This window comes from Aethalodelphis obliquidens, unplaced genomic scaffold, assembly GCF_003676395.1.
Source record: "Aethalodelphis obliquidens isolate GAN/ISIS:26980383/991018 unplaced genomic scaffold, ASM367639v1 scaffold12, whole genome shotgun sequence".
Lineage (NCBI taxonomy): Eukaryota > Metazoa > Chordata > Mammalia > Artiodactyla > Delphinidae > Aethalodelphis > Aethalodelphis obliquidens.
The window spans coordinates 37,528,983-37,539,715 of record NW_020837956.1 but is presented as its reverse complement, the minus strand read 5'-3'; the positions used below and the strand labels follow the sequence as shown (position 1 = coordinate 37,539,715).

Below are 10,733 nucleotides of genomic sequence, written 5' to 3'. Positions count from 1 at the left end.
GTGTCCCCTGCATCGGCAGGCGGACTCTCAACCACTGTGCCACCAGGGAAGCTCCATCATGTACTTTTAATAGATGAAGAAACTAGAGCTGACAAGTACATGGCCATCGGATAGACAGCAGAGCCAGGCGGTCCATAACTCCAGCCTTGTGACTCACTTCTGTGTTCTTTCACCTGTGATGTATTGACCAACCGACCCACCATTTCAGTGATGGGTCAAATCAGCTATCTGGCAAGGTCACATTTAAATACACACATGCACGGGCACACGTGCACACACACACACACACACACCCCTTCCCCAGCACCAGTTTAAACACGCTGCAATGGTTATGTTTATACCAAATGGACAGAGCTCAGTTCAGGAGATCTGGTCAGTGAGGACAACAGAGCCAGACAGAGGGTTCGTTTCAAGATACACAAGGATTTAAATAAAAGCCCAGATGGCCTGCAGATCTGGACTCCTTTACTGCCTGGCACTGCGGCTGCAGGGTTCACAGGGAGAGGACGGAAGAAGGAGATAGAGCTTCCGTGGGAAAACCCAGGACACATTCTCAGAGCCTGAAGACTCAGATGTGTTTAATACTCTCCACTAACATTTTCTACAACAATGGAATATGGAAAACAGAAGCACCACAGACCCACGTAGGACAGAGTGATGGGTACTGGCAGAAATGAAGTGAGCACCGTGTTGGAAAAATTATCAGATTTGGAGTCAAAAAACTAGGGTTGGTGTCTTTGTGCTGTTTACTAGCTGAGTGACCTTGGGGATGGGAGGGAAAGAGGGCTCTCAAACTCCCAAATCTTCAGTTTTCTCAAAATTAAGATAATGACAATAATACCAATAGTTTAGGGAACGGCTACAAAAATCTAACGCATTGTTGTCATGTAAAAGTTAAACGTCTGTGTCTCAGTCTCCTTATCTATAAACTAGGGACAATGATAGCACTTACATTATAGGCTTGTTAGGATTTAATAAGTTAATCCATGTGAAGTGCTTATAACAGTGTCTGGCTCAAGTAAGCACGCAAATTATTAGGTAGATGATTATATTAAACTAAACTGTTACCTACCACCATCTCGATCCACTGTCTATCCACTGTTCCAGATATGTCTATTGGTTTCTTGCCTTTAGTGACTAGTTGTCATTATGAAAGACAGAGTTCCATTTTGCCTATTTTCTTTTCTTCTTAGGAGACAGTGACCAAAATCATTAAAAAAAAAAAACCTCTACTGCAATAATGATTTTTTAAATAGACATATATTACTTATCTATTAACATTATTAAGCATTAATACTATTTAATAATAGAATATAAAGAAAAATACATAGAGTGGTATTTAAGATTGTAATCTAACACAGAATACTGACAATAGAATAGACATATAGAAGGGCAAGTGTTTGTATACGAAAGCCATATGACAATAAGACTGCAAGTAAAATGTATATATCCAACACTATGTGCAAACTTTAATGTAATGGTCTACTTCATGAATAATAATGGGATAAAGGATGTTAAACACAAAACGTAGATTTTTAACCAAAAATTGAACATCATTCCAAAATAACTAGTAGGAACAAAGATGTTTGATGTTTAAAAAAAATGATTTTTCCCTATAAGTACTGTTTACATGGATATAGATTTTTTTTAAAGACTTTTATCTTTCTTAAACCCCAAACCCTGGTTTAAAACAAGTAAAAGACAATGGTGATGGTACAGCGAATAAAGCTATAATTAAAGTGCATCTTGGAAAAAAATGTAAGAATTGACTTTAGCTAAAGTCCCCAATTAGCTAAAGAACAATGAAGATAACTGTAATATAAAGAGAGGGCATTCTGGAACCCCACTGCCTGGGCTTGAATCCTGGCTCTGCCACTTAGTAGCTGTGTGACCATGGGAAATTACCTAATCTCTCTGTCTCTCAGTTTCTCATTCGTAAATTGAGGATAGTAGCAATTAAGTCATGACGCTGTTGTGAAGAGTAAATTAGTTAATAGATGTAGAGATCTTGGGAAAATGTCAGGCACATTATGTGTTCAATAAACGTAAACTTTTAAATTATAACAACTGCATAACGATACTTTAAATATCCCAAATGAATATAGAATAATAACTGATAAAACAAATATTCAACACAAAATGTTGACTTTGGGGGGTCAGCTGAACATAAATCAGCACTAGTCCATTACTATTGCTAAAGTTCACAACTCAACGTGACCACGGCATATATAATATTAAAGTAGCATCACGTTTCATCAATCCAAGCAAGACTCCATCAACTGCAGGATCTGTCGTTACTTTAGGAAACATTGAGGGGGAAATGCTGCCGTTGATGCTGTGGCTTATATTTCAGAAAAGTTAAAGTGTGAAAAAATGTGCACCTTGGAATTGATGAGATACCAGTCGGAAAAAAACTGGAAAGTGGTCAACAGCGTTAGATTGCAGACGGGTTTGTTTAAACAAAATGGTAGACATACAGTCTAATTTTCCCGTTGCCTTCTGAGGGTGGGAGCTGCATTTCCTGGACAGGAGTGGCCACTAACGTAGGTTTAGCTTCTCTTCAACTACCAATTCCTGCACTGGGGGCAGGAGCCTCCCAGGGACCACGTCCTGCCCCGGCTGCCAGGTACCAGGAGGAGGAACCGGGAGCCCCTGCGTTGCTCTAGGAGGCAGAAAGCTGAAAGAGTTGGTGGTGACGGAAGGTCTGTACTTACCACCAGATCCCAAGAGTCACCGATGCCTGGGTGGCCTGAGTCTTTGGATTACTAAAAGGGTTCTAGAGAAGTTGTGAAACTTTATTCTTTTCCCCATTCCCAACCTTGCTTAGTTCTTCCTGCAACCCACTCCATATTAGAAATTTGTGAAGTTTCTGGGGATGTAAGGAAAGAACTGGCTGATTGAAAACTACCTAACCCTAAAACCCTGAAATCCTCAAACTCTTCCAGGTTAGGTGTTATTTTAACAGACTTCCCTACCGGAATGAAAAGCAAAATTTTAAAGAGATGTCTTCAAAAAACACTGCTACTACAGCTGAAAACAAGATGCGTCGCAGTGTTGAGTCTGCCATGGATCATCCATGTCAAGTACCTAAGTGGCCAGGTGCCTATGAACTTCAAAAATGTTTGCTCTTCCTCCAGGGCATGCAGTTCACCGAATTCCCCAGCCTCCCTTGCCCCTCAGCACGACCAGGGGACTTAGGAAGGCCGATGGGATGGGCAGACACCACTTCCCATGCATGGTCCTCCACCCTCTCTCCTCCCCTGCACATCGACAGAACACAGAAGATGGGGCAGAGGACTCTGAAGCGTTGGAGGCTGGTGGAGCCATAGAATGAAGGAATCTGGGTCCCTGAATCTTTGTGAACTGTTACAGGAGCAAGAAATAAACTTCAAATGTGTTAAGTCAATGAGATTTTGAGGTTGTTGTTTAGCCTACCTTAATAAAAGAAATTTTCAATGAACCCACGATGGCCCACTCGTGTATGAAAGTCAGTACAGAATCCCAGTGTAACACATGAATTCTAGTTCAAATTTATCAGAGTGGTCAACCTGAGATAAGGAATGAGAGACAGCAATGAGAGCTGGTCAATGAAAATAATAACTAAAAAAAAAAAGGTTGGAAAGCTGAGCTAGAGAAAGGGTAAACCTACATATCAGATTTGGGGGGATGGTCCCGATGTTAAACATCCTCACTGTAATGATTTATCCCCATTTGGGCTCAGAGAAAACATGCTCACCACGGCTAAGTTATCCTAAAAATATTTCCAATATTCTTCAGTTAAATGTAGGATTGAACCATTTTGATTCTATAACTATAGAACCAATAGAACCAATTTGATTCTATAACTATATTAATTTATAAGATGGGCATCTCCACAAAGGACTAAACAAAGGGCTTAAGGCACACAGGCGGTTTTAAAATACATCCATGTAGAACAGATAGCCTAGCACTTTAAAGTGACAGCACTTAGCAAGATGGGCTGTGGATGTTCCTCCCGGAGAGTTTTTAACAAAGCATGGTGTCATGTCCTGAAAGATTCCCAGAGTCATAAGCTGAAAAGCTTATAGGGCCAGACAGGTAGCAGGTGGCTATAAAGTGATAGGGAAGGGCGGGGCCTGTAAGGAACTACAGACACACACACAGTATGAAGGCATTCAGCATTTTTACAATGTGTGGGCAGACTCTCCTAGTTTAGGTATACCTTATTCACTCATCAAGTACTGACTGAATGTCCACTGGCTATGTGAAATCCAGGATTTGGCCTTTCTTGAGGTTTCTTTCCCATCCTAATGCTCTGAAGAATGTTTTATGGTAAAATGGATGAATACATGACAACCGATACAAAACTTAAGACACAAAAAGAGAGAAAAGAACCCAGGTAAAAGATAGAGGGAAAAAAACACAAAGAACTCAAAAAGCAAATAAATTCTTTAAAAATAAAGAGAGTTAAATTCGCATTAAGTATAACAATATACAGTCTACAAATTCTCAGAAACACAGCTAAAAAGTGCAAGTGTCAGGAACTATGGTAATTTGAAAATAACAATCTAAATTTTTATTAGACATTTGACCAAGAAGATGCTATAAGATATGAAATGTCAGGTTATGTAGAGTTTATTTACATGCGTTTTGCTATACATTTGGGCTTCTATCTAAAATTTTACAAAAGGAACACTTCATTAAAATGAATTCAAATTTTACAACTACTTGGAACAAAGAAAACTGGCCGAGGTGAACAAGTCTCTTCTTCAGTCGACTGGATAGCAGGCGTACTGAGTGGCAGATAGAATCTTCATTACCCCCTTGTGTCTGGTGAGGAAGCCAGCAACTGGGAGAAGGTAACCGAATTGTGAGGAGGAATGGTCTATGGGCAGGGTACTAAGATCTAGAGCCCTTCTTGCCTTGAAAGGAAATGAGGTAAATAAGTATGAAATATATGTTAAAATTAGAAAATGATAGTGGGTAATCAAGACAATCTTAATTATTTCAAACAACTCCTTAATTTGAATAATATGAAGCATGTAGTTCTATACTCTTTTTTAAAGTAAAATTTCATTTATTCAAGTTCTAATAATTGTTTGATAGATTGTTTTGTGCTTTGTTAAATCCCGGCAAAAACTAAGGGCTTGTAATATATATCCCTGGTGTAAATAACCCTCCACAGGCACATTAAGCCCAGGAGATTAGGGACCTAAGCGTGCTCTTCGTACACAGATGACTGTTGGTTATCCTGTATCGGCATTGTCAGAATATTCTGTGGACTTTAAAACAGTCCCACTGCCTTTCTTGTACAGTATTGCTGTAATTCACACTTTTGGCCAATTTTGGTTGGTCCTCACTCCAGTTAGGTCAAATCACTGGCATTTTTATTGACTTTTAAGGAATCATCCTACTAACAGTCTGTAAATAATTGCTCTTCCTTCTGAACTGATCCTTTTATTCTTAAAAATTCTTTGTTTTCTTAATGCCTCACTGTAACTGGAAACTCAGGATAGAGCTCACCACATAGCCAGCCAGGCCTATCCAAAGAGTCTTCTGCTCCAAGTGCTGGGAGGCCCCTTTAGGAAACCTCTCACCCACAGACCTGGGCACAGCAGACTTGGTGTTAACCAAGGCGGTGCTTTACCAGTGATTTTACTTAAAAAGCTTTGACCATGTAGGTGACAGTGGTTGATTTCTAGCAACTGTTTTAGATATTTCTTACTTAACTCTATTTCTTAAAGTGGTGAGAATGTAAATTCTCTAACTGGTGAGAACTGTTTCAACGGCGGCTTAAAACTAATTACTTTGAAAACTATTTTTTTACATACCTTAGCTTAAACTGGATCCCTCTGAAGATCTATCTATCTCAAGGGCAGCATTTTCTTCCTAGGCATGAAAGGTTTAAAATATGTAAGGTTTTAAATTCTCTTTCTAGTCAATCAGTCTCAACCAAGGATTCTCAACCTTTCTCAAGTGATGAGCCATTACATTAAAAGACCATCCAAGTGCAGGCTCTCAGTTACAGATCAATTTCTTTCTATTTTTCAATTCATCTGCATAATTATAGTCTATGCTCAGAATTCTGAGGTAGGGAAGGGTAAGGGGCACCACAACCTGGAAATTAAAAATGCAGTCATTCCAGACAGCCCACCCAGGCTGGTCCAGCCCCACCCCCACCCAAAGCAAAAAAGGCTCCCCGGCTGTTCGGCTGTTTCTTCCCTTCTGCCAAGTGTCAGCACGGTTCTAGAAGGGCAGGAGGCGAAGGAGCCTAGATGTTCAGTGTCAAGTGTTTGTCAAAGAAGTTGATTTCATTGCTCCTTCCCATTTACCTGCTTCTTCCCTCAATGTCACTCATTCGTAGAGAGCACAGTGCCCTCTGGTTCTCTTTTCCTGGTAGTAACGCTGATTTACTCAAGGGTTAACCAGGAATTCAGGGATTTTTAAGCTCTAAATAGGCTGAGAATTCCTGGTACAGCCAAAATCTATGTAGTTTTAAAACCTTTTAAATTTAGTATTTTAGCCAGAAGCATAAAGGATGTAATTTCATTCGAAAATATTTTCTAATGGTTAGTATTTGTAAGAAAAAAAATCCTGATTACAAGTATATTTCACTCAGAACTATAACATGCAAGTGATCCAAAGAGTCCTCAATTTAAGACGAAGAATTTTAGCAAGTAAGTTTCTAAAATTATTTGGCTAGGCAATTAAAATGATTCTGACTGCTATAGAAAACTCAAATAAATAAAAATAAAAGACAAAAACAAGTTTTCCTGTTAATATTGAAAACGTTGGTTATTATGAATTTTACATTTCTCCAAATCTGAGAGCTGATCCTTAAATGCTCAGCATCCTGAAAGTTATATCAGTCGAGAGAGAGCAACAGCTTGTTCTCTAGTCTCTCCTACTGAAAGGCTGTCCTCGTAGGTACCACTCCATACGTCCACGGTGAATGGATCTGGCCTACGTTATGGTACATGAACAGAACTATCGGCGGCTTAAAGTAAAGGCAAAACGGTCTATAAAACATGGCAAGACTCTGAGGCAGAAGCTAAGGGACTAGCAAATTTAGAGCACCAATTCTCTTTTCCGTCATTTGTCACCCAGCTTAAAGCAGAGTTTTGCATATGTGAGAGTTAGGCTGAGCTATGGATTATAAATAGATACAGATATACATGCACATAGACACACAGATTCAAAGGGATGATGGTGTGACTCAATAACCCATCTGGTTTGTCAATTTCTAAAACACTATGAAAAAGCAAACTTTTCCAGAATGTTCATACAACAACTAAATTGATACCCTCCCAGGATCTGGAAAACCTACTTCTTGTAGTTACACAAATGCACGGTACAGAGCTGTACCGTGGGCCCTAATGCTTCACAAAGGCACCATTCAGGCACTGAGCCACGCTGTCTCGGAAAGACTAGAGAGAGCAGCTCAGAACACTCCTGCAGCTGCACGACCGCTACATGCACCTGAACGTCTTTAATGAACTTTAGACCTCTGACAAAACAAACACACAAATTACTTTTTTATTTTTAATTGAATTGTGAATCATCATCACTATAGTGAATAAAAATTCATGACTCAGAATAGCATGCAACTTTTTTTTATTGTTTTCTAAATCTATCCGTACACTTAATACTCTGGTATTAACTTCACAAACAGAATAAAGAATACACTACAGTGATACTAAGCTGCATCTACTCACCTGAAAAGGAACAAAGTATCGCCCCCGAAATAATTACTAATTACACAGTACTGCAGACTAATAAACACTGTAAGTACTAAAATGTTAACATTTCAACATACAATGTCAACAACATCCTGCCTTCTTTTTTAATTGGTTAAAACATTTGTTAAGGTCATGCAAAATAAACACTTTATGAAAATGTTAGATTACACTCAAACATCAAGGCAATGAAACCCAAAAGAGCAACTTTTTAATGCAATGACTGGTCAAGTAGATAAACTATTCAGCATACTAAAAATCCAGTAAGTGAAAAACATCAAAAATGTAAACGTTAAATTTAGGTAACTGCTCCTCTATGATCTCACCACCTACAATCTTATCTGTGACTGAAGATATACTACCAAAATTGTTCTACATAAGTAAGCTATGTTAAAATGACCAAAAAAATGTCAATACATGATGCCAGGGTAAATTTCTAGTCCACACAATAGTTAAATGTGATCATTCTCTTAACTCTGCTAACAGTAAATGAAAAGTCACACCCAGATTTATCTTCTTTTTACTCCTGCTTTGTTACATGTTTTTAAACTTTTGTCTACAAGTATTTCTTATGAACCTCCCCCAGAATTAACATGCCGATTTAGGAACAGGTGAAGCAGATAAACCTTGCCCTGGTATAGAAGGCAGTGATTTTGGTTTCCCTAACTAAATATTTCCTTGTCACTTGTCAACTGTCACTGACCCTTCTGCTATAGTTATGTCCTCAGTCTCCCATTCCATGAAGATTTTTAGTGCCTATTATTATCCATGTCTCCCTGATTCTCCCAGAGAAAGAATTCATTTTTTTCCTCTCATCGCTCGGCTCACTAAGGAAAGCTGAGCACACAATTTAAAGGAGCTACAGAGTAGACCAGGGCGGGTTCTCGGGCAGGTGGATGGTGCTTGAAGCCAGGTCTGGGATCTGGAGAGAAGAGCATCCAGGTCATAGGAAGGTGATCGGCCCCTCTCCTTGGGCCACTCTCCTAGCAGCTCACAATGACCCAGTTACTGGGGCTCTACTTTGGGCACTGTTGACTCACATTCTTACCAATTTTTAAAGCCCTCTTTATATTTTCTACTTAAAATTTAAAAACTCTTTGATAAGCAATTTGTCTATTATACAGAACACCGGTTTGCAACTTACAGAGCATTAACCTTTGGTCTCTAGGCTATTCCATAAGCTGTAAGTTCTTATGTTTCACCCCTTAAGAGCAAAATGTGCTTCTGGTTCATTTAACATCATGTCTTCCCTCAAATATTTAATGAATGAATGTTCTACGAAAGGGGTCTCTAGCTTTTAATTTCTGTTGGCGAATTAAGCCCTTTATATTTAATAAACTACTTCTGACCTATCTTTATACTCATCTTGTCTTGCAGTTATATGCCAACGAAAGGTGCAATAACAACATTGGGTTTTTAAGCTGCTAAGTACAAAGACAATGGGGGCTGACAGATGGACCAGGCTATCTTATACTTCCCTCTGTTGTACAGTGTACGTCTCTTTTGCCAAAGACCTTCTCATCCGTTAATTATTTGTGAGTGAAATGTACAGGTGGTGTGCGTGGATGGATTCACCATAAAACTCAGGTCAGTCTTGTCACAGGGATTATAGTAACACTATTCTGCTTTTGCTTGTTTTTCTTAAAGTTGCTTGTTTTTCTTAAAGAATGCTTTCTCTTTCTTCTCCAAAGCCTGTACTATCAGAAGAGGCTACTGCGTGCAGCTCTGAAGAATCTTTCGAGAGCCTCATATAACTTGAACGCTGGCTTCTCTTATGCGTCATGCTTTTTAGATTTTCATTCTGAATGGCAGTTGAGTGGGAACTGGAACCAGACCTCAAGATGACTTGGGGCGTCTCCCTAAGCCCCTCCATCTCATCAGAATTCTGGTTGGCTCTGTTGGCTGGAGCACTGTTGTTGTTCAGAGTCACAGTGCTGGGTGTGCGATTCAGATTGTAGGCTTTGTGGCACGCTGGCCAGTTTTCTTCAGGGCTACTGGCTATCAAGCTGCATTCGGAAGGGCTTTTCTTGTCTTCTGAACAAATGGACATCCGAGCTACAAGTGGGTCTTGCAGGCCACTCAAGCTATGTGGTATTCCCCGTTTTCCACTGTGGCTGTCATCTTCGAGCTCTATGAGATTTGCCTTTTCAAGCTGGGAGTCATCAGCTGCTTCATTGTGAAGGGAGTGATTGGGAGAGCTCTCGTTGGATCTCACTCCCGAATCAGATGAGTCCTTTTTGTCAAGGAGGGCGTCTGATAAATACTCTTTTGCCTTAATGAAGGTTCTAATAGGCTCCGCACTGTGTTCTGGAGACTTCAACACTCTCTCTACTTTCCCTTCAGCTTTTTTGTCTCTGTCATCTTTGAGCAGTGGAGTATTGTCTGATTCTTCTGTCCCAGACTCATCTTCATCACTTGGAAGTTTCTGATAGCGCAGCCCACCTCCCTTCAGCTTCAAATCTGTCTGGAAGAGACCTGACCTTTCTGAGGACTTCTTGCTTGGGAGAAGCTTGCTGCCTGACTGATCAGACTTTTCATCCTCTTCAGTGATAGGATCCAGGGGTGAGGCATCGTTAGTGGAAACTCCTGATGAGGAATAATCTATAACATCTCCCCTCTTCATTAAAAATGACTTCCTTCCATCATCTGGCTTTGGTTCACTATCCCTCCCTTTCTCTGGTTCTAGATTAGAGTGAATGGAGCCCCCGGATGAACTCTGACCCATATAATATGCGCTGTGTGGAGAAGACCTGCCGCTCATTGTTGTGGAACCCGTGCCCCCTTCTAACTGAGACATCTGGGCAATATATTCTCTATAGGCATCTCTATACTCAGCCTGCACCTTATCAGTAAGCTTTGAAATTTCAATACTGGAATCCTGGGAAGTGAGACTCGATAGACTTGGGGTTCTGCGAGTTTGTGACTGTGAAGACAAAAAAATAATAATAATTTAAGAATTCAAATAAACCCAAAAAAAGGCACAATAAACATCAGCTTAGGAAATTTTATATATATATA

General features: G+C 39.8%; 1 protein-coding gene across 3 annotated transcripts in view; it reads right to left on the bottom strand.

The window, feature by feature from the left end:
* Positions 1 to 7,576: 7,576 nt before the first annotated feature.
* The window catches only part of KIDINS220 (kinase D interacting substrate 220), a 94,812-nt gene continuing 91,655 nt past the window's right edge, over positions 7,577 to 10,733 (bottom strand). For all 3 annotated transcript variants that reach the window (XM_027113856.1, XM_027113857.1, XM_027113858.1), the window contains one exon: positions 7,577 to 10,638. In XM_027113856.1, the coding sequence (XP_026969657.1) occupies positions 9,376 to 10,638 (1,263 nt within the window). In that variant the 3' untranslated portion in view covers positions 7,577 to 9,375. The remainder of the gene's footprint in view (positions 10,639 to 10,733) is intronic.